Source organism: Protopterus annectens, chromosome 2.part1 (genome assembly GCF_019279795.1).
Source record: "Protopterus annectens isolate FY-2018-M chromosome 2.part1, PAN1.0, whole genome shotgun sequence".
Classification (NCBI taxonomy): Eukaryota; Metazoa; Chordata; order Ceratodontiformes; family Protopteridae; genus Protopterus; species Protopterus annectens.
The window spans coordinates 777535455-777560247 of NC_056729.1; the positions used below are offsets into that span (position 1 = coordinate 777535455).

Here is a 24793-nt window from a genome sequence, read left to right on the forward strand (position 1 = left end):
CAAATTCTGGTTCTATCATTTGAAATATGGGGTATTTCCATCAGCCACTTAAGGACCACAGCTTTCCTGAGGTATTTTACCCCCCTCCCCCATCACATTGAAGGAGTAAGGGAAAGTAGTAGTTGTTGTTTTGTGTCACTCTGGGAAGCGAAAGGGTCACAGCAAGGCTTACCTCAGTGTTTTAACAGTTTTTAACACTTTTATTGAATTATCACTTAAGATACAGGAAAACATACACTTATATAAAAGAACGCAAACCATATTAACATGTTTTTAGTTAGAAACATTATACATCACATATGTTTTATTTGTATAGGTATTACCAATCCACCATTACATAAATTGCTCATTTCCTGCCTTCCCTTAAATCTCAAACCACCTCCAAAACCTTATCCTGCATATAAATTTCCGAGAGGTTTTTTTTTTTATTTTATCTATGTAATTTGCTCCTACCCTTTTCTCATGATCCCACTTCCAGTTCTTTTATCTCTGTTTTACTATTCAGTACTTCAAATACAGTTGTTTTAGACTTTGACTTCCATTTTCTAGTAATTGCTTTTTTGGCAGCCACCAGAATTAAATTTAGCAAGACCTTACTATGTCTAGGCAATTCAGATCATGTATCCCAGCTCAAAAGAAATAATTTCCTTAGTTACACCCATTTGCTCACCCAATATTTCTGACAGTACTCTGTAGGGAATTTTTGAAGTCTGCCAAGGCATTGCACTCGCAAAACATGTTCCAGTTATCTATTCTGCTCCATCACACCTCCAATATTTGCCATCTACCCTGAGGGAAAAATGATTTCAAGTCTGCTTGGTGGACTTTAATACTACTGTCAGAAGAATGAGAAGCAGAATCCCCTTTTGCTTGGTGGCTCACCCTTTTTTGTCTAAACTTTATTTCCTCCTTTATCTTGTTCTGCATCCATAAATGTATTTGATCCTCCAGGAGAAAAAAAAATATTCTGAAGAAAACTGGATACAGCTACTTGAATCTGTCACCAGTTTCTTTGACATTCTCTGATTGCTGTGATAGACTTGCTTCTCTTGTGTGTGGTATACCGTGAATAATCATTTTCCACAAACTCTCTGATGTCCCCAGTTTTTAATACCTTTCTTTCTTGTCATATTTCTGATAGGAGCAACTCTTTCTGCTGGTGTGGTTGCATTTATTCATATATTTATCATGGCCAGGTTTGGAGCATACATACAGTGTGCTGTCTCAATTAACAAATCCTGCTGTGCAGTACCAGTCCAGTTGCTTATCTATACTTTCATAAAATTAATGCAGTCTGTTTCTTTCCAGTTTCTCTGGTACAGCAGAAAATGTTAGGTTTTCTCTGTGTGTTGTCTTCAAATACCACTTCTTTGCAAATACTCTACTTGAGGAGTGTCATGCTCGGCCAGTTTCTCTTTTTTTTCAACTTTTGATTTTTGCAGATGTTCTTCGTGTTTCACTGTTGCAGAGTTCCCATTTGGGTTATCTGCTTGCAGTAGCCCTCAGTCGGCCTGATTATCAGAGTCTTGCGTCCGGCGTCGGTTGCTGTCTCATCTTCCATGATGTCAGGTAGTCAGCGGTCTAAAGCATGCAGCCAACTCCATTACATCAGTCTTTCTTGCCGTGCGGTACCCAAAGCAAAAGCAGTTGGCAAGTGCCGGTTGGTCAACTCCTAAAATTTTCATTTTCGAGTTTCAGAACCGAAGTCTTCAACTAAGCTAAGTACCCCGTTGGGGAAACGTTTTCTTGCTCTAAACCGATGTCAGTAAAAGTCAATAATTGTATTTCTTGTGGAAAGCAAATACCTCATAAAGATTTTCATTCGTACTGTATTCCTTGTATAGGCCCTGACCACGACATACATCGCTGACAGTTTTGTGCTTTATTTAAGCAATGAACTATTAGTCGTCTGTATATTTACGTTTCAAAATTTTTTGGTACTTGGTCGAGTTACCCGGATATGGCTTCGGTAAGCCACCCGACTACTGACATTCTGAAAAAATGCAAAGATAAAGACGGAGACGGACCGCAAAGGTCCAAAGCTGCCTACGCCACTTCTCCTAAGCTAGTCGCCAGTTAGCCGGCACTCATTGAGGTGCTTTCGCAGCCCCTGATACCTGCTACTTCCGATTCGCAGGCCTCTACTGAGACCCATTCGGAGTCCAGTATGCCGTGAGATGCTTCAGCTGTGGAACCTGCGGATGTCTCTAACTTGGATGGGTCCAGAGCCGCTGTGCAGGCACCGGCTTCTGAGGGTGTATTCAGGCCTACTGACTTGCATATTAAACCGTCTTCTTCAAGGCCTAAAACTCGATGCATGCCTAGAAAACTGACGACCAGACAGCATGGTCAGGCCTCTTTGCCTAAAAAACAAATAAGAATGGCTGAAGACCTTATTACTTTAATGAGGGGAGGCCACCCTTCCCCCTCTAAGAGACCTAGGATTGAGTTTGCTTATGATTCTTCTGATCAGGATTCTGAACTTTCTGTTTCCTCTGATGGCCAGGATTTACCCTTATCTACCTATGAGGATTCTGATGTAGAGGACTCTATTCCATCTACTTCCCCTCCAGAGGATTTCTTTTTTGGTGAAACCTTGCATACTCTTAGGGAACATTTTTGATGGGAAAGCCAGGATTACTCTGACTCTAAAAAGAGGCTTGGGGATTTCTTACTCCTGCCACAACACAGGCCTTTAGCAATTCCCCCTGTACTGGATATTGTTGATGCTTTTTCGGAATCTAGCTTGGCCCCTGACTCTTTACCTCCTGCTCCCAGGAAACCAGATGGATATTACAGGGTTCCTGACACTCACAAGTTCCTTTTTAAAAATCCTACTGCGGACCCTGAGACCCTTTCACAGGGACCCAAGGACATTAAGGCTACTACTGCCAAAATTCCTACCCCCTCTGTTAGAGATTCCAAGGCACTGGATATATGGGGTAAGAAGGTATACAATTCTGCAACCTTGGCCATTAGGGCCTTAAACTGCCAGTTTCATATGTTAAAGTATCAGCAGCATATTATTGGATTGCTTAAACAGAAAATGATGTTGATTCCTGACTGTGCTGAAAATAAAGATTTACAGGATTTAATGCATTCTGCTGAACAAGTTGGTAAACATACTTTGCAGTGTGGTTTTGATTCACTAGAGGCATCTTGCATGGATGCTGTCACTGGGTCTGTACTTAGAAGGCATGCTTGGCTTAAGGAGCAATCTTTGCCAGATCATGTTAAAGCTAAATTGCTGGATGCTCCCTTAAACCAGGACCGCCTGTTTGGCAACAAAGCAGAAGTAGTACTTAAAAAGATGGAGGAAAAAGCTAAATCTCTGCAAACGGTTAAAGATTTCCTGCAAGTTCAGCCTCCCAGATTTACTAGGCATTGGCCCTCTAAGAAATGGTCCTTTCCTGCCTCTTCCAGGCCTTCTCATTCCAAACCCATAACCAGAACAACAACCAGGATTCAGTCCCAAGGTACGCACAGGACTAAGTAGTGGGGGGCTCCCACTCCCAAAACAGGGGTAGTAAGACTCCCCCAATGACTTAACTTTCAAACTTCCAAGCCCTGCTCAACTGACTGCTCCTTTAGGGGGAAGGATTGCCCTGCAGGCAAAAAATTGGTAACTCAATACCCAGGACAAATGGGTTTTAAATATAGTTTCCCAAGGATACAGATTCCACTTTCACACCTTATCAACCCCAAACGGTTGACCAGATCTACCATCAAATCAGTGGGCAGAGGCTTTTTGGGCAGAGGCTCAAAAGCAAGTTCTCTCCCTCTTAAGTATCAGGGCTATTCAAACTGTCCCAGAAGAGGAAAAGGGACAAGATTTCTACTCAAGACTTTTCTTGGTGCCCATAAAAGACAACTCCTGGCGTCCTATCCTGGACCTCTCTATACTAAACACATTTTTGGTGATCCCAAAATTCAAGATGCTAACTCTTCACCAGTTGCTTCCTATGCTAGTGGCAACACTAGATTTAAAGGAAGCCTACCTGCTCATTCCAATCGGGGAATCTTGCAGAAGATACCTACGCTTCAAAGCAGGCTTCATGCTCTGTCAGTTCTCTGCACTGCCCTTTGGCTTATCTACTGCGCCCAGGGTATTCACAAAGTGCTTAGCTCCAGTCATTGCATTTTGCAGGCAAAGAAATATTCAAATATACAAATACCTGGACGATTGTCTAATTCAGGCAGAAAGCCAGGACATGCAATTGAATCATCGGGCGTTTGTACAGAAATTGCTAACTTGTCCGGGGTACACCATAAATGAAAAGAAATCACATCTTGTACCCTGCCAACAAATTGTATTCCTGGGAGCAAGCTTGAACACAACTTCCCTGATGGCTTTCCTAACCCCAGAGAAACAAGTTCATTTGACAGCCTACTTCAAACTACTGGCCACCAAGACCCTGCTATCTGCAAGGCAAATACTGCAAGCCTTGGGGTTTATGACCTCCTGCATTCTTCTAATTCCATATGCAAGACTGCATATGAGGAAACTACAATGGTATCTAAAAAGCCTATGGTGTCAACATTCTCAGGATCTAGAAGCAATGATTCACATCATACCTTGCCTACAGATAGAGTTCCTTTGGTGGGCAGAGGCCTGCCACCAAAACAAGGGACTTCATTCACTCTATCCCCTGCCGCCCAAGCCCTAACAGACGCATCAGACTATGCATGGAAGGCCCACTTGGCAGGGAAGTGCATTCAGGGCAAATGGAAACCCAAGTCAAATGCACCTGCATATCAATCAAAAAGAAATGTTAGCTGTACAGAATGCTCTGACAGCCTTCAAGGACCACATTCTTCCAGGACAATTAATGGTAAAGTCGGACAACACCACTGTTATGTGGTACATAAACAAGCAGGGGGGAACCCACTCATACCCTCTCTGCAGACTAGCCATGGCTCTGTGGAACACAGCCTTGAGCTACCAAGTGCACCTCCATGCTCAATTCCTGCCAGGAAAGCTAAATACACTGGCAGATGAACTAAGCAGAAATCTCATGGACCCACACAAGTGGAAATTGGAACCAAAGATATTCAACATGTTGAGAAACAAATGGGGGAGCCCAGCGATGGACCTGTTTGCTTCCCCCCAGAACTACCAATTGGACAAATTCTGCACAAGGACTCCCCACAAACAAGCTTGGAAAATGGATGTCCTATCCTTCACCTGGACAAACCTATCCATTTATGCCTTTCCTCCTCCTCTGCCTCTCCTCTCCAAAGTACTAATAAAGATGAAACAGGGCAAACCAAGGACGATACTGATTGCACCAGACTGGCCATGCCAACACTGGTACCCCCCCCCCTTGCGCAGTGTGTCACTGCTGGCACCATGGTACCTGCCTCAGACCCCTACCCTGCTGTCCTAGCAGGAGGGCCAGATTCTGCACCTTCTGCTTCAAACCCTGAACCTGGCAGCCTGGCTAATTACCTGATCTCTCCGTTACCATCGCTCAGTAAGCAGTTGTTGGATGTCATTATGGAGGCAAGGAGGCCTAGTACTAGCAACTCTTATGCTGAAAAATGGAAAAGATTCTGTTCCTGGAACCAAACTCAAGGGATGGGCACAGCAGCGCCCAATTTACCTCAGATTCTTCAACATTTAACAGAGATGCTCCACAAGGGCCTTTCCTTTTCCTCCATCAAAATTCATGCCTCAGCCATTTCAACTCATTACAACACAGAACCCACCCCTCTTCTCTCATCCACTGCTCAAGCAGTTCCTCAGAGGGGCCAAAAACTTAAGACCACCCAGGAGAGCCCCAACGCCAGCCTGGGACTTTAACTTTGTATTGGAAAAACTCGCTCTACCTCCTTTTGAGCCAACTGCAACTGCAGAGCTGAAATTCCTTTCTTGGAAAACAGCCTTCCTTTTAGCCATCACTTTAGCCAGAAGGGTGTCTGAATTACAGGCCCTTATGACAGTGGAGCCTTTTATCATCTTTCATGCGGACAGGGTGTCCCTCAGGACCAATCCCTCCTTCATGCCAAGGTGGCATCCAGTGTGGCTCTTAATCAGTCCATTCATTTGCCAACCCTCTTTTCTAATCCACAGAACAAAGGGGAATGTTTACTGCACTCCTTAGATGTGCACAGGCAACTTAGATTTTCCTTGGACAGGACTAAACCTCTCAGGAAATCTGATAAGCTGCTGGTTGCATTTGCTGCAGGGGCAGAGGGGAGGGCCATTTCAAAACAAACCATTTCTAAATGGATAGGCCATTGCATTCATTTCTGCTATAAGCACCATGGAAAACCTACCCTACAAGGGGATAAGACCACATTCAACCAGGGCTGCATCTACCTCCACAGCCTTTCTCAGAGGTGTCCCTACCAGGGACATCCTAGAAGCTGCTACTTGGAGTTCTGTACATACTTTCACCAAGCATTACCATTTGCCAATTTTCTCTAAATCCAGAGCTGGCTTTGCCACTGCAGTCTTGCAGGGCCTTATAGCTAGTCTTAATGCTATCTAATTTCATCCTCCCATCCTTAGCTTTGGGAATCTACCCAAATGTGATGACTGCAACAGTGAAACACAAAGAACATAGTACAGTTGTGTGCACTTACCATAAATGTTGATGTTCGAGTGTATTCACTGTTGCAGTCCTGGTTACCCTCCCTCCAGCCCCCTGACTTCTTTTGGCTATACCTCTGTTCTTGTTTACTATGCTTAAAGCTTTTTGGGTATATATTTGCTTTTTTGTTGGAAGTGTAACCTTGTATATATATGCCCCAGATGTCAGGAGCCCCCATAATAGGAAGCAATTTTATATATATATATATATATATATATATATATATACACACTATCTGACGTTATGAAAGATGAGACATCAACCGACGCAGGACTCAAGACTTGGATAAGCAGGCCGACTGAGGGCTACTTCAAGCAGATAACCCAAATGTGATTATTGCAACAGTGAATACACTGGAACATCTAATTTTATGGTAAGTGTACACAACTGTACTTTTTATCAGCTTATCTGAAAAGCTAGTTGAAGTTTTTTTTCTGTTTTTCCCAACTTTTTGTTATTAGACTTAGTATTTTCTTTGTGCTTCACTTATCTTAAAAACCTGTAAGTGCATTTGATTTGTTTTTCTGTAAATTACTGGAAGCCATCTCCTATACTAAAGTTGAAACCTAAACTACTTTTTGCTATACAGCTGCTAGATTCTTCCCAGCCAGAGTTTTGTCGTCTTCTTTTCTGCTTGATTTTCTCTTACTTTCTCCAAATTTATTTGATGGTATCCAGGCAACATAATTACTAGCCAGTAGCTTTTTATTTCGGAGTTTTGAGCTTCACACTTGAAGAGCTCTAATCAGCTTGTTGATCAGTGTGCAGCCATCTTGAAACCCCAACAAACTGGGTTTTGTAATCTGAAATATCTATGTTTTTCTAAGTTTCCATGCAACAAAACATTTCCTGGTGTTTGCTTCTGGGCCATTCCAGTGAGTACTATACTGCGTACTTCAAAACCCACTAACTCTTGAAATGGCTGATATTCCCTTTCCTGAGACAGCATTGCTCCTGTCAGAATTGCTCGAGCCTAATTGCTTGAGGAGGCACTTGTTTATCTGCTGTTGCTTGCTCCAAACAGGAGCAATTTCTTTTTTCAAACTGTTTGTTTCAGAGCTTGCAGCTTCTGACAAGGCAGCTTTTTTACCTGCATCAATTACTGTTTCACCTAGGTGTATTGATCTCAGAGTAAAAATAATGAAGTATAGAGGTGGGTGCAAATCAAAACATCTGACGTCCTTTTCATTCATTCCTCAACTTATGGGTTTAGATCCGAGACTCTGATCTTACTCTGCTCCTTCTACCTGCTCCTCCTATCCAAAACTCTCGAGTTCCTCCCTTTATCCATAATGCCTCATCAACCTAACATATGTCAGATCTCATTTGCCACCATTCAGCTTCAGATGCGGGTCATATTGCTCTTGAGCTTTGGGAGTTATTTTCAAAATAGTTGAGTGGCATTTAAAAAAAAAAAAAAAATCTTTATCCCTACTCTTAATTTTACTTTCACCTTCCTCACTTTCCTTCTTGCTAGTTTCTCTAACTGATTTTTCTTTTTAGCTGCTACCATGTTTCTCGGTACTTCTCCATAGTGCCTTTGTTGGTATGTTATTTAAAAAAATTTTCTTCAGTGGTAGAGTATCCCTTACACCACCATTGTTGTTAGTTCTGTTCTTCATATTAAAGGGAAAACAAAAAACAAAATATATATATATATATATATATATATATATATATATATATATATATATATATATATATGGGTCTACTGCTCTACATCGAAAATACACTTCTTTGAAATAGAGCAGTAGACCCTACACTTCAGCGAAAGTGCACTTTCGCTGAAGTCTAGTTCCCCGGGCAACCCCAAAAAAAAAACAAAAAACACTAAAACATGTTTTTGCAGGTGCACCTCCAACCCCCCTACTTAAATATACCAACTCCGAGATCGTACTACAGCGGGGAAAAGGGAATATTCCCATTCTGCTCTGTATTGTGACTGCCAAAGTTAATGTTCGAAGTTTCACTACTTCGAACAAGTGGAGTCGGTGAAGTGGGGTTCGAAGTAGTGAAACTTCGAACATATTGACGCATCCTATATATATATATATATATATATATATATATATATATGTGTGTGTGTGTGTGTACACACACATACATGTACACATTGCTTTTGTTAGTTCTTACATTAATAACTTTTTTCCTTTTTTGTGCACTTGCTCCTGCATGGCTGATAAGCCTACTGGTTTTAAAAATTGCATTTACCTGTAGGTATAAAATCCCTAACCTGTATGCCCACAGGAAATTTGAATATTGCTTGGGACCTGCTCATTTAGACACTGATTGCACTCTTTGCTGTGGGTTCAATTCAAGAGCCCTTACTAATCGAAGAAACAAACTAGTGTTGAAGGACTTTCTCCCTTCATCTGCTTCAGTAGCTGGGACTCAAACCCCCTCTAAAAAACTGGACAAGGGGAAGCCATGCTCAGCTTCCAAGGATAAAGACTCATGGTAGAGATCACCAGATTGCACATCCTCATTGTCTCCTTCATTGGAGCTGCCAACTAAGATGTTTAAAAAATTGGATTCAACCACTTAGGATATGATCGTTTCTAAATCACCTGGGATTCAAACATCTCTTTTCCTACCAGGTCCAGTCCCTTCACTGCTCCCTTCACCTTTCTTAGACGAATCCCCCCACAGGCTTTCAAGACTTCCATCGTCCACATCTTCTCTTAGGTTTTCCAGAAGCTTTTCCAAAGGCTGATGTGGATAGGATGATGAGAAAATTTCTCAGAGCTCAGATCCAGATGGGGGTGCTCCCGGGGGCAACTCTGAATGGATCAGTGAGCCAACCTTTGTCCACTTCCCCTTGGTCTCTCCTTCTCCAATCTGACCCACTGTTTTGGAGCCCTTGGATCTAAGACCCATGTGGGTGTCCTCACTAGATCCAAAGACAGTCTTCTTCAACTCCAGTAATTTCCCTGAGTCACCTGGCCCTGAGTCTTTCGAAGCTGGAAGACTCTCCAAGCTGAAGTGTCAGTGCTGTATGGGGGGGGGGGATAGACTCCAAAGCTATTGCAGCCATCTTTACCCCTCAGGGCTCTAGTGGTGGACAGCTCGGGTCCAACTCTTTCCTTGGGTGGAGAGCTTGTGAGGTTCCCCCAGGCACTCTGCTTTTGAGGTTGTGGAGAGTGCCTTCTCCTTGTCTAGGTTAAGGACATCCCTGCCCTCCTCAGATCAGAATTTACTTTCCTCTGTTCTTTTCTCTGAGCCTCATTCATCTATTCCACTGGGATAGCCAGCCCAATCAAGTCTGCAGTTGGTCCCTCAGGACATCTTCAACTCTTCAGATACTTGTCCAGATCACCCCATTGAGGAGATCCATTGGAAGAGGATGTTTAAAGGGAGACACCTAGATTTCTCTCGGGAATCCCTTTTGGAAGAGACAGATTTCAGTCAAGGTGGAGGGTATATCTCCACCGGAAATCATCTACTTTGGACACCTTCTTGAGCTCCTAAAACAAAAAAGTGGTTGGTCCTCTGATACCCCCCTCCCAGGAGGAATATGTGTTTTTGGAGGCTTTCAGGTCTGCCCAGCTACTTCTTGGGCGACTCCCCTGGCTGACAAACTCCTAGATCTTGCTTCTCACTGGGTGTGGAGGCACCAGATATTGTGGTGCCGATCCCTAAACACCTGATAAAATTTTAGCTCCTCGTAAAGCACACTGGAGCAAGGGTGTCCCAATTAATGCCATGGTTGTGGTGGCAGCCACCAAAGAAAGAACTTGTGAACAGAGATCTTCTGTCCATCCCCCTAATAGAGAGTCCAGGGCCTTGGATGGATTTGCTAAGTGTGTATGTTTCAGTGACCTATGCACTACAATTGCTGAATTATCCAGCACATTTTACAAGAGTACAAAAGAACTTTCCAAATCTCTTTCCAGGCCCATGTCTGCCAAGGACCAAAATAATGACTCCTTTTAACTGACCACTTTCTAGTTCAGGCTCATCTCCCATGTAACAGAAGGTACCTCATGGGCAGCTGTTTCAGGCCTTAGGAGACTTGCCTGGATGCGACTATGTAATTTTTGCAGAGCCCTTTAAGTTTTCATTTATCAATGCTTCTTTTGACGGAACTTCCTTTTTTGGCCTCAAGGTAAAGGACACACACTCCGAATGTGAGCAAGAGCAAAGGACTGTGCGTGCCATGGCATATGTTTTTATACTCCTTTCTCTAGGAATTTGCAGGGAGGTAGAAGAATATAGTTTTGCAAATCCCAGGGTCCTTTTCAAGACTCTCATGGAGATAATTCCCTCTGAGGCATGGGAGGGATCTCAAATGGAAGACGCCACTTCCATGCAGAGGTGGCCTGCAAAACCAGGGCTTCTGGGATTCCTTCTCAGATAAGCCCTACCAGTGCTCCTGAAGGGAGGCCCAACTCTGAAGCAGTGGTGGTGGTTTGTCTCTGCACCAAAGAGCCTGGCTATCTATATTAAAAGATTCCTGGGTGCACAAAATTATATCCAGAGGTGATATCCTACCATTTTCCCAACCCTGACACACAAATTAAAAGAATCGCCATTGTTCCACCCAATTAGAGAGAAGCAACAGCACTAGAAATAGAAAAGCTGCTAAAAAAGCCATCCAGAAGGTCTCCCCAGACCAGAGGGGATCTGGGACCAACTTAAGATTCTTCTTGGTGCCAGAAAGACAGGATTTGAGAACAATTCTGCATATCAGCAAACTAAATCAGTTCATGCAATATTCAAGGTTCTAGATGGTCCCAGTTCAGTCCATTTTTGTCTGTGCTGTGAAAGGGCAAGTGGATGTGCTTGACATATCTTCAGGATGCATGCTAGCACATCAAAATGGAACAGGTGCTCCAGAAGATATCTGCGCTTCCGGCTGGGGGCCAGTTATTACCAGTTCAGAGCACTTCCCTTTGGTCCCACCACAGCCGCTAGGGTGTTCACCAAATTCCATGACAGTGGTAGTGGCTAACTTGAGACTGTACGGATTCCGAGTGTTTCCATACTTAGACTGGCTCCTAACTGCCCCAACCAGGCATAGACTCCTATACTCAAAAGACTACTTTTTACAGTTGTGCATCTACCTAGGCAGCAGTCAATTACAACAAATTTCAGCTCATACCTACACACAGTCTGGAGTTCATAGGTGCTCGTTTGGACAGTCAGTCTGATAGCCTGTCTTCCTTCTGCTGGAATCCAGACACCAAGATCCCAGGTCAGGAAAGTAATACAAAAGTCTTCTTTTCCAGCATGACTAAATTTATAAGCCTTGGGATACATGGCAGCTGCTATCACCATTGTTTCTCTGGCCAGGTTTCACATGCGAATACTTCAACAGACCCTGTCAGCAAAATGGTCCATTCTTCAGCATCCTCTAACTGCTCCAGTCAAGATCAACTAGCATGTAAAAGGTACCTTCTTTGATGGATTAATTCGAAAGGAATCTCCAGAGACCATCCATTTGTTTCACCCTGTCCACAGTGACCATGGCTGCCTCCCAAATGGGGTGGGGGACATGACTTGGAAAGGACAGTCCAAGGTATATGGTCCCCTGAAGAAGCCAAGATACATATCAATGTTCTGGAAATGAGAGTAGTTCTAGAGTTGCAGGCCTTTCAAGATGTTCTGCTGTCTGGGACAATTGCTGTTCAGGTGGAATGCGTCAGTGCTCTAGTACATCAACAAGCAGGGAGGAACCAAGTCTTATCCTCTTTATTGAGAAGCAATGAGAGTGTAGCAATGGCTGATTTCTTCCGGTCACTGTTTAATAGCAAAGCACATCCCAAGAAAACACAACTGCGGACAAACTAAGCAGGTGCATTCTGATGCCTCATTAGTGGTCTCTCAATGTAAAAGCAGCTGAGAGAATTATCAGTCGATGAGGCCAACCATGCTACGGCCTATTTGTATCTCCCCTTAACAACAAGTGAAGCAGGTTCTTTGCCATGATCCCTTTAATGGGGGGGGTCACTGAGAGATATCTCATCCCCAAATTTCTACAGACATTCTGGTTGAAGAGCACCGTTATCGTCATTACACCCTTCTGGCCTCATCAGATTTGGTTTCCCTTCTTCTGACCGCAACTTCTATATTCGCCCTGCATACTGGATCCAACTCCTGACCTCCTGTCTCACCCAACAGAGATGGCTCATCCAGACATAACAGCCCTCAAACTGACCGCATGGGTTCTACAAATCCATTGATTGATAGACAGCCCAGGCTATCCTCTCTGGTCATATTTTATCTTCTCAAAAAGCCTCTACTATAAGGATTTACAAAAGTAAATGGAAGAGATTTGTATTCTGTGCCCTTAGCAGGAATCTGGACCCCCTTTCTGCACTTGTACCATCTATACTTGAATTTTTAGCTCACTTTTCGGTGAAAGGGACAGCTTTTCTACTATTAGGGTCCATTTGGCTGCCATTTCCAACTTCCACTTGGGTGAAAATAACTTTACCTTAGCGTCTTCTAAATTATGTAAAGCCTTTCTCAAAGGGTCCTTTTTACTAAAATCTCAGTTAAAGTATTCTACTCCTCCTTGGGATTTAACCATTGAGCTTTAGGCCCTCACCCAAACTAGCATTGAACCACCAGCCAAGGCAGGTATAACATTTTTATCTTGGAAAACCATTTTTCTGGTCACTATCACATCAACTAGATGAGTACATGAACAACTCCAGGCTCTCTCTTCCAAACCACCATACCTGTTTTTTTTTTTTCACAAAGACTGGATGTCCTTTCAGACCAACCCATCTTTTTTGCCTAAGACAGCTTCTGAATCCAACATTAAACTTCCAGTTTTATTTCCAAACTTTTCAAATAAGGGAAAGTTCATATTCTTTTAGATGCCTATACACAGCTCTGCTTTTTTTCCATAGAACCAAGGATTTCATGAAGACTGACCAGTTTGTCTCTTTTTCTCCTAACAAATTGCTCAAGCCTGTTTTCAAAGTTTCACTGGCCAGATGGTTAACTGTTTGTATCTCCTTTGTCTGTACAGAAAGAGGATTATTCTTGCCTAAGCTTCTTAGAGCTCATTTTGTGAGGTCTGTGGTGGTCTCTTCAGCCTTATGGTCAAGGGCTTCCAAGGGCTTGCAACTTGGGCTAATGCTCACACTTTTATTGCTCGTTGCAAATTGGATTTGGTTTCCAGGAACAGAGCTGCCTTTGGCTCCTCAGTATTCTGGAATATTCTTCCATGAGGGCCACCCAAGATTCGAGTAGCTGGGGACTCTGTCCCATCTGTTGAATGAATGAAAAGGACATCATCAGATAAAGTTATGTACTCGCCATAATGTTCCATCTATGTTGTCCATTTTCATTCTTCCTCAACTTCCTGCCCACCTACCCCCATTCTTTTGTTTCTGGAAAGAACTAAATGTTTTCTGAGGACCCTTTGTTCCCTGTTTGAGTTCCAGTTTCCTTTTTCTTTCTGTTTTTAACTTCTTTAAGATGGTGCTCCCTTTATATCTAGGGGTAATTAACTCAATCTGATGTATGTTAGGTTGGTGGGGCATTATGGGTAAAGCGAGGAGCTCAAGAGTTTTGGATCTGAGGATTAGGTAGAAGCAGCTGAGTCGAATCCAAGCCCATCAGTCGAGAAAGAATGAAAATGGACAACACAGATGGAATATTATGGTGAAGTGCATAAGTTTTCTGTATGGGTACTCTTTCTCCATTGCAGAATACGCCTTTATTTCTGGGTTTTGCTTATTTGTTTGAGACCAATACAGCTAAGAACGCATTTGTCTCAAGTAATTATGTATTCGGGCCGTCAAGTTCAAGCCCTTTTTGGTCAAGGAACTGTGTTATGAGGTATGTAGCCTCAAACATTCTTACAGTCATGTCTTTTTCAGTTTTGCAAACATTTCTAAACATCTGATACCATGTGGTGGTTAGTTGGTAAGTAAATGAGGCTAAAATCTTCATGACAACTTTATTGAGAACAAAAACTCTAGAAAGCAAAAGTATTAGATGAGATGCAGATTCATCTATAGCTAGCTCATTAGATATATACCCCATATTCTGTAGTATGCTTTTACCATTGTTTTGTTCTGAGACCCTTGTCACCAGGCTTTGTAGTAGGGTGAAATTTGCAGCAATCTCAGTGTGGATTATCTTTTCTTATGTTTCTTGCCCTGAAATCTTTGGAATGTGAACTGATAAAGCAGCCTGTCTTGTTCAGCTCAAACAACCTGTCTGTTTTTGTGGTATGTAAACAAGCAGAGTGGTACATACTCGTACCTGTTACAAAGTAAGTTAATTTCTCATCCTTCTTGCGGCATGTGCGACATCTACCTTTCAGCTGTTAACATTCTGAAAGAAAATGTAGTGGACTCTCTGAACTGAAGTCCTACTCTTGTCCTGAAACTGAGAACTTGGGTGTCCTGTCTGGTTGAGATATGCTGTCACTGGGTCACCCTTGAGATTGAGCGGTCACCACAGAGAATGCAGTGTACCCCATTTTATGTTAAGTAGCAGTTCAAGGTTGAGGATAATGGTTAAAGTGTTGTTCTTATGGGGAACATGTGGTGACAGTTGGCTGCCAGTTGACTTGAGAATTTTTGTTGTTTTTATTGTAAAATTGCAAAATGCAAATTTTCTATAATTTTTTATACATTTTATTTAGCTGTTAGGTGTGTCTCTCTCTTCCTGCTCTAATTTGCCTCACTATGTAGGGTCACCATCCTTGATATTGATAACTCTGTTGATAAACAGTAGTTTTTTTTTCTATCTATTTAATTGTTTCATTGGTCTGTCTCTCTCTCTAGTTATTTATTTTTCTGTTTAATTGTTTCATAGAATACTGTGGTCTCTCTCTGTCTCTGCAGTTAGTGGGGGCTATTGTGTTTCACTTCGTTGATATTCAGTGTTAAACTCTTAGCCTAGAGGGTTTCTCTGTATTTGTAAGTGTTAGTCATATATCTTTGAATTTATTACTGCTCAATATCTGAGTTGTTTGCCTTCTACTACATACCTACAATCAACTGCATTACTAGCTGAGTTAAGTACAAACTTGCAGCGTTAACGATTGTACTGCATTTTATTTTATTTTTCTGTGTATTTGTTTCATTGGTCTGTGTCTCTCTCTAGTTATTTATTTTTCTATTTAATTGTTTCATAGAATACTGTGGTCGCTCTCTGTCTCTGCACTTAGCTTCCTGCCCACCCTCCCTGTTCTTTTTGTTTGTTCTGGCGTTAATCTTGGTGGCTTTGGACTTGCCCGCCCCTCCTGTAAATGTGTGTTTGAACACTCCTCCTCAGTCTATCTCATTGGCTCACTCAACCGAGTACAGTGAGATCATATTTTGACTTCAGACACTCCTACCAGTCCCATCTGTTCAGCTCTACCCCAGCTCTATTCCAGTCTAGTGTCATTAGCTCATTCTACCTAATAAAGAGAGAACATTTGTGAAGGGCAAGCTACTTAGGTCCTTAATTTTGAATTATCTTCTGTTTCTCCTTTCTCCCCTTCCACTTTCCAAAAAAAATTTCTAAGCTTGTTTCCTGCCTTTCCTATAAATAGTTTAGTCCAGATACAGATTTGCTGTAACAAGGACTGTTTGTAAGCTTCTGAGCCCTCGAAGCCTTTCTGTGTTGGAGGGAAGCCTTCTAGCTTATCAGTGGGAGTGGTAAGCACTAGGTAGCCTATCTACCACAAGAGTGGTTTCTAGCCTAGAAATTGTAGTTTATTGGCCGTTTGGGCAGTTTTTCCATCTCTTTCAACTTTCTGTTTTAAAAGCCAGCGTTTGCGCTTGTTTACCACCTTTCCTGTAACTAGTCTAGTCCATATACAGGTTTGCTGTATCCAGGACTGCTTGTAAGCATCTGAGCCCCCCAAGTCTTTCTGTGTTGGAGGGAAGCCTTCTAGCTTATCAGTGGGAGTGGTAAGCACTAGATAGCCTATCTACCACAAGAGTGGTTTCTGGCCCAGAAATTGTAGTTTATTGGCCGTTGGGGCAGTTTTTCCATCTTTTTCAACTTTCTGGTTTAAAAGCCTGTGTTTGTGCTTGTTTCCCACCTTTCCTGTAACTGGTCTAGTCCAGATACAGATTTAATGTATCCAGGACTGTTTGTAAGCTTCTGAGCCCCCCAAGCCTTTCTGTGTTGGAGGGAAGCCTTCTAGCTTATCAGTGGAATTGGTAAGCACTAGGTAGCCTATCTACCACAAGATCCAGGTACAGATTTTTAGTTTTAGCACTTGAATTTGCTTATTCGTGCTCAGCACTTGTTCAGAACTTGTTGTTAGCACTAAATAAGCTACAAATTACAACAGCACTCTACCTTCCTCTTTGCCTAGAGGAAAACAGTTTTTGTACTTACTTTCCTCACTTGCTTAGAGAAAAACAGCTCTTTTACTCACTTTTCTCACTTGTCTAGAGGAAATTAGTTTTTTATTCAGGTATGTCCAAGGGGTCAGCTCCCAGTGTTCTCTCCTGTCTGTCTGATGAATCTGGGCATCTTGAGGCACTTTAGCAATTGCCTCATGCACGCAGACAACCCTCTCCTCCTACCACCCAACACCACAACCTGGGAGAAATGCACTTTACTAGCCAAACTGGAGGTGAAGCTCTCTCCAACCAAGACTGAAATTTTGACAGTCAAGAGGAGAAGGTAAACACTTGCACCACACCACAGTCATCACATAGTCCCACTAAACCTACACCACCAAAATCCACACACAGGAACAAAAAAATTCGCAGAGGCTTTCAGTAATAATCTGCTCAAGCAACAGAGACCTCCAAAGCAGCGACCCAAGCAACCTCCACCCCCCAACACAACCCAAATGAGACACAGCCCACAGACTCAGTGTGCCAATAAATCACAGCCCATAAGGCAAACCAATGTACCCAACACACTAGTCATAGGTGACTCTATAGTCAGGCACACTGATGTCCCACTCACCAGGCTAAACAAGGAGAAGGTTACTGTCAGCTGCCTGTCAGGTGCCAGGATCCGCCACATAACCATTGCACTCAGGGCACTCCACAACAAGTACAAATATGACCCTGTCATTGTCCATGTTGGTGTGAATGACCTGAGACGTACCTCCCTGGACTACATGAAAAGAGACATGGAAGAGCTCTCCGATCTTGTAGCCCAGGCAGGTGTGACCCTAGCCTTGAGTAGCATCCTGCCATCGCCCAGAATGATACCGCAGTGCAAGGACAAAATGATTGACTTCATCAATTGGCTAAGCTTCTGGTGTCATTCTAAGGGGATCCAGTATCTGTCTGCCTGAGACGACATGGTCGACAGACACGATGCTTTGCCAGAGGTGGCCTGCACCTGTCGCCCCTGGGATTCCGGATACTATGTAAGGCTCTTGCCGCCCCTATAGTGCCTTTTTTAGGCAAGGTTCAAATGACAAATTACTACCGTAACAGGAACAGGCAAGAAAAAACTGAGGTTAATGCTACTCAATGCTAGAAGTCTAAATCTCAAAATGCACTCACTCGAGGCACTCCTTAAAATGGAGAACATCAGAACTCTGCAGTGACTGAGACCTGGTTCAAGGCTCTAGAGAATACCCCTGCATTACCACGCTATAACTCATTCTACACTTTTCGGCCATCTAACCTGGGTCACATCACCAAATGCAGAGGTGTGTCCATATTCATTAAAGGATATCCACATTTCCAGGCTATTTGCGCAGCATAATGAGTCCGAGTTTATCCAAGTGCAACTAACTCTGGGCAAAACTGCAATCTAAATTGTAGCTTGCTACAGATCCCCCACCATGCCTCAGGATTTCCACTCCTCTTTCCTTGATGTACTGGAAAATATTAGGGTTCAACCAAACACCCTAATAATGGGCGATTTCAACTACCCCATCATTAACTGGGAAAACTACTCATGTACCAACTCCTTCACTCAATGCTTTCTGGAATTCATAAATTCCAATGCCCTGGATCAACTTATCCACACCCACACCAGGGGCAACAATATCCTAGACCTAGTCATTACCAACATGAGTGATCGGCGTTCCACACCTGAAATCAACTCCTCATTGGACAGATCTGACCATAAGCTATTCACCCTAGATATCCGCATCCCGCCCCCACCAACCATTAAGGAAACCATGGTAAAAAATTTCTCCAAAGCCAACTTCATGAATCTTAAGACAGAATTGGCGAACCTCATGACACCCATGCAGATGGGCAATACAGTTACGACTGCTGAATCCTACACAAATGCACTCTATAAGCACTTACACGACTGCATGGATTGTGCTATCCCAAACAGAACCAAGATGCTATCCTCCAAAAAAAGGAAGCCAATCTGGTGGTCCTTGACCATAAACAAACTCTACAAATGAAGGAAGAAACGGTTGCAAAAGAGAGTAAAATCCCATGAGTGGAGGAGCTCCCTGGTCAGCCTCAGTAAGAAGCTGAGATCCCTTATAAGATCCTCCAAAGCGAGCTATGAAAATAACATCACCACTGATTCTAAGGGCAACCTCAAAGCATTCTATAGCTATGTCAAGAATCTCAGTGACAACACCCGGATCTGCTCTGAGTTACAGCACAACGGCACGAAAATTACAGAAACAACTAATATTGCCAACATCCTGGCAGATAGGTTCAGTGCTAACCTTACCCCCCTCTCACCCCTTAGAGTCCATATCTATACAGGAAGAATGCAGAGTCCCTGTAATCACATCTATGCAGGTAAAAGGTGCACTCTCTAAAACCAAAAACACAGCATCCATGGGACCAAACCTCATCCCAGGCTGCGTTTTACATGAACTTCAGAACGTACTGGCTCCCCACCTAAGGACCACGTTCAATCATAGTCTCATGTCAGGCTTTGTGCCCACTGAAAGGCGCACAGCAACAGTTATCCCACTCCCCAAAGGAGGGAGCCACAACTGATCCTGGGAACTATCGCCCTATTAGCTTGACGAGCCTGGGCTGCAAGGCCATGGAATGTATCATCATGGAACTAATAAAACATTGGTAACCTCCAAACTCTGGACCCCTCCCAGTTCAGGTTTGTGAAAGGCAGGTCATGCCTTCTGAACCTGATCGACTTCTTTGAGGCAGTCACCAAAGGTGTAGATGAGGGTAAGGTGGTTCACACAGCCTATCTTGACATCGCCAAGGGTTTTGACACCATCCCCCATTCTGGAACTTACTAAACTAGGTATAAATCCTTACTTCACAAGATGGGTTGCCAACTGGCTCATTGACAGAACCCACACTGCAAAAGTTGCAGACTCCAAATCTGACTTTAAACCAGTGACAATTGAAGTAACACCGGGTTCAATCCTGGAACCTCTCCTGTTTGGTATCTACTTTTCTGAAGTACAGGCCAACACAGAAAGCCTCTGGCTAATGGAGTTTGCAGATGCCTACAAACTAGGAACCATAGTAGAGTCCCCAAATGATGTGGACATCCTACAGAAGGGCCTTGCTGAGACACATGCTTGGTGTCAGAGGCATGGCCCCAAGCTCAATGCCAAAAAGTGCATCGTTATCCGCTTTAGTAAAAACTCTGCACCCATGAGCTACCACATAAACGGCAGTCTACTTAATGCCAAATGTGTGTTAAGAGACCTTGGGACCCAGGTAGACAGTAGTCTCTCCTTTGATAATCACATTGCCACAGTAGTCAGGAAACCCTTCTATGTGGCACACCTCAACACAAAAGGGTTCTCATCCAGGAAAAGAGAGGTCATTGTTCCAATCTACTCGGCACTCAGACCCATTATAGAGTACAACGCCCCTTTTGGAATGTACCTCACAAGGCATCTGCAGCAGCTGGAAGGGCCACAGAAGTACCTCAGAAAGAGGATTACTGGCCTCAAACAGATGCCCTACACTGACCGTCTCAAACTTCAGTTTTACTCTATAGCATATTGCCTACTCCCAGGAGATCTCTGGCTAACATATAAAGCTATGTTAAACCCAGAGCTGTTGGATATGCTACACCTAAGGAAATCGCAATCCCTCCGAGCTACACGCTCTAGGGACCTATACCTTGTCACTACAATAAACAGGACATGCTGGAGGGGTAGATTCGTGTCCCAGAGACTTCCTATACTCTTGAACAAGCTACCCATCTATGTTAAGCAAAGTTCCTCATTAGCACTCTTCAAGAAAAATCTTGATGAGTAGATGGGAAATAGGAAATACACCCCGGGGATCACTTCTGTGGCGCTGCTCTACAGGGGCACAAGAAATTAACTTTCTTGGCTGGCGTAAGCCAGGGAACCTTGTTGGCTAGGCTTACTTAGGCCCTTGGGCCGACAGCCTAGCACCTACCTATGAATCTATAAATTGTATCCTATTGAAGGAGCCCTAAAGTTTTGGAATTGCCAGTGTGTTTTGGCTTATGTTGACTATGAAGAAAATCAGAACAGTGTGAACTTGGATCTGGTGCTTCTGCTGTTTGCTGTTGTGTTGCTAGCTCTCTGCCACACATGTATACCTGTCATACATTAGCCCTTTTCAGGCAACTGGCCCATTTGTTCCACCTTCACAAGAGCCAGCTAGGAGAGGTTGTTAAGGTAGCCAGCAGGGATTTTTTTGTTATAGACCCTAACCTCCTCTTCATGATTGAAACATCTGAATAGCTGGTGTGCAGTGGGGCATCATGATATATACACAAGGCTCTGCTCATATAAAATAAAATGGCTCTGCCACTCTTGTAGACAACCATCATGTGATCGCCAGTCTCCACTTGACATTCCGTCCTGATAGGTATTCCCAGTTACATGCCCTTAGTATCTCACCATGGTTTAACCATTGCATTCCTTTTTTCCCTGACAGTAGCAGGTGCCTGAGTCAATAATCAAACACAGTCCAACTGAAATGTAATCTGGACTTTATCACTTTATACCATTTGAGCTAGTGGCGTTGCTACAGTTTTGCTGAGTGGGACTTTGAGGAAGATGTCTGGGTGAGCTGTGTCTTGGTGGTTTCCATTACTGAAGCTAGAATTGTAATACAAATTTGTTATTTTTTTGTAGGTTCATAAATAAGTACTAGGCTAGCTGCTCTTGCTGGCCATTTTAATTCTAGCCAGTTTCCCTTTTTGTACACAAAATGACCTATACCATTTGGTTCTAGATTTATCTTACCCATCCCATGGGCAATAACTATGTATTATCCCTAATGCAGCTGTATCACCTGCAAAATATAACTGCCCCTCCAAACCATTCTTTTGTTGCAGAAGAGGTTTAGATCCCTAGACGGAGTATTTTTGATACCATTTGACTTGCTGTTGTGCAGTAAATCCATCCGTAATGGATTGGAGAATGCTTTGTATGCCAGCCCCAGGTCACCTCTTAGCAGCTTGTAGAATATCTGATAAAGTGACTGAGCTTTCAAGCGATCCATTTAGGAAATGTTATTTAGACCTTATATTCTTTTTATTTTGATTTGGCTAAATTGCATTTGTTTGAAGTGAAAATCAGAGGGTGAAACTTTGCAGGAGAACCTAAGGAGCTGAATGGTTGACTTGATTTTGCTGGACTGTGGCATTCCCTGTATTGCAGAGTTGTAAATAACTGTAAATTAGTCAGCATGGGCTCTAATTGTCATCTGGCTTCATTCTGGTACATCTTGGAACAGTACATGAAAATGTAAAGCTGAGACCAATGAGAGCATTTTTGGTGGCTGTTGAAAATCACTACCAATCCTGTGGCTTGGTTGCCCTCTGAAAACTTTTATACCTAGGTGAAAATTGGCTCAGGTTTTGCATTACTTCAGTTGTGTTGCATATATTGGGCACGCATTAATATAGATATCAAAAGGCTTGCTTGCATATTTTTTAAATTTGTAGTTTGCTAACCAGAGTGTGTCTGATTTGATTATACTTTTGGAGGAATTTGTATATGCACTGGATCTTTTGGATTGTTTGCACCTGTGGATCTTTTGTCAGCAGCTAGTGTTTTCTCTGATGCATAACTCTCATGAGCTCCTGTAATCCTGCTGTAGTGGACTCTTGGTGAACTGGTTGTCATTTGTAGGTTCATTCTGGCATTTAAAATTTGAGGCTTAGTATCACCCGAGATTGATCTTAGCTTCTTTTTATATGTATATTGTACCCTGGCCAAATTTCCCCTTAGATGATATGAATACCACCTCGGGTACTCTGGTCAACAAAGGATGAATAAATACATACATGCATACATTTTAAACTAAATTTTCACTTTCTAGGAATTTAACCTTGCTGTGGATCAGCATTTGCTTTAACATCATTATTACTGTGTTATATGTGGCATCTAGTGCTAAAAGCCATGGTGGTACGGCAGTAGCGTTGTTACCTCAAAGCAAGAGGTTCTCCCGTTCAATTCTCGGCTGGGCTTGGGAGTGCCTTCTGTGTGGAGTATGCATGTCCTCTCCGTGGTTGGGTAGCATTCGAAAGACATGCGTGCGTAAATGGACGTGCCTTCGTTGAAGGTTGGGCGTCGAGCTGGCACCTCGGCATTTCGTAAAAATCTACTTCCAATCATTAGCGGACCGGAGTTCCGCTGTGGCGACCTCTTACCGGGAAAAGCCGAAAGACAAACAACAACATGTGGCATCTAGTGCTGTGGGATAGTTATTTAAATTATTTTGGGAAAATTATTTTATTTCACATACCTAGTATTTAGTAATGTCTTGTGTGTTAAGTGGGCCAATTGAACTGTTGATTATACTTAATATGAGGCAGTGTAATCTTAGGGATATCGCTTTGGCACTTCTCCTTAGTCCCTCTGTATGTCATTTGTAGGCATTTGGGTGTGATGAGGTATAATATGGCTGGCGTCTTGACATTTTCCTTTCACAGTTGCCCCGATCTGGATGGTCATGTGGTGGTTAGGCTCATATTGTACCACTCAAGTGCTAAGTTTATTTGAATAGGAAGTCATACCTTACAGAGGTATCTTGGGTGTTAGTGTCACCGACCCAGATATAGTTCCTGTCCACTGATGTCTTATCTCAGCTCTCCTATTTAATGCCAAGTCAATTAAAAATACACTGAAGGACATACAGCATCTGGAAAAATTCAAAGTGTACTTCCAAGTGTAACACAGCAAGTGTAATGGCATCTACAATCATTAATGTATCTTGTCTGACTACACAGTCTTCTGTGTTAATAAGTTGTATTCCTAATGGTGAGTGCTCCATTAGGGCGGCCCTCAAACAGTTGGATTGCAAGCATTGTGTGTTTAAGCACTCAGTGTCTTTCCCCTTTAACAGACTATCTGCCTTATTGATGAGCTTTACAGGTAGTGCCTGGAAAGCCAAAGGGGATCAGAAGTAAAATCGATATCCATATTCACTGTGTGTTTTCGTTAGTGTAGTAGTTTATCCTAGGGTGGCCCCTTAAAATAGTTGCCGTGTATTAAAATGCAGAAGACACTAGTGTTAGAAGGTCACTCACTCACTCACCACAGTGCTGGAACATGCTCCCTCACTATTTTTTTCCTGGCACCATAGACACCTGACTTGTCCTGCCCCCTCACTCTACCACCATTCCCACCCACTCCACTTATGCTAAATTTATAGAACCTAACCACTCTTTCATCCTTTCCAAGGGTGCCTCCTCCGCTAACCACTCTACTCATACCCACACTTCTTTATTTATAGTCATACCCTTTCTCGACACTCTCACCAAGTTGTATCCAATTCACTACAACCCATCCTCTATATATAAAAAAAAAAAAAAAAGGAAATTAACGATACATTGATTTTAATGAACATTTTCTTTACCCTCCTCTTTTTCCTCCTAGCCACAATCATACTGTATCATACTTATCTCAAAATAGTGCCTTACCGGCTTCCAATACCAACACAGAACAACTCAAATATAGACATAAGTCCAAGTCTACCAAAGGTAGTAGAGTGGGATGGGGCCAAGTAATCATTTGGTCTGCAGCTTAGAGACTGACTTCCCTAAGAGGGAGTGATAATGGAGTATAGGTAAAGAGAAAGGGTAGGGAAGTGCTAACTGAAGACCAGCTCTGGTAGAGTTTTTAATTGAGTTGGGATCAGAATTTGCTGTTAAGAAAATGGAAAATTGTAGGACATGTAAAATATGGCATGATGACTATAAGAACTGAACACAGGAAGGAGAGATTGAAAAGACAATATACAAAATAATGTTGGGAGGCCATCTGCATGGCTTCCAAGTATACTGTAAAGTCCAAAAGGTTTGGGATCTTTGCTTAGGGCATTTGCTTAGGTATTTTTACCCAAGCTTACTTCACATAATTTGTCCTGGTA

General features: G+C 42.8%; 1 protein-coding gene across 1 annotated transcript in view; it reads left to right on the top strand.

Annotated features, from left to right (window-relative positions):
* Positions 1-24793, top strand: part of CEP135 (centrosomal protein 135) — a 2183066-nt gene that overhangs the window by 847811 nt on the left and 1310462 nt on the right. The window contains 1 exon segment of the mRNA XM_044062480.1: positions 14881-14906. Coding sequence (XP_043918415.1) covers positions 14881-14906 — 26 coding nt within the window.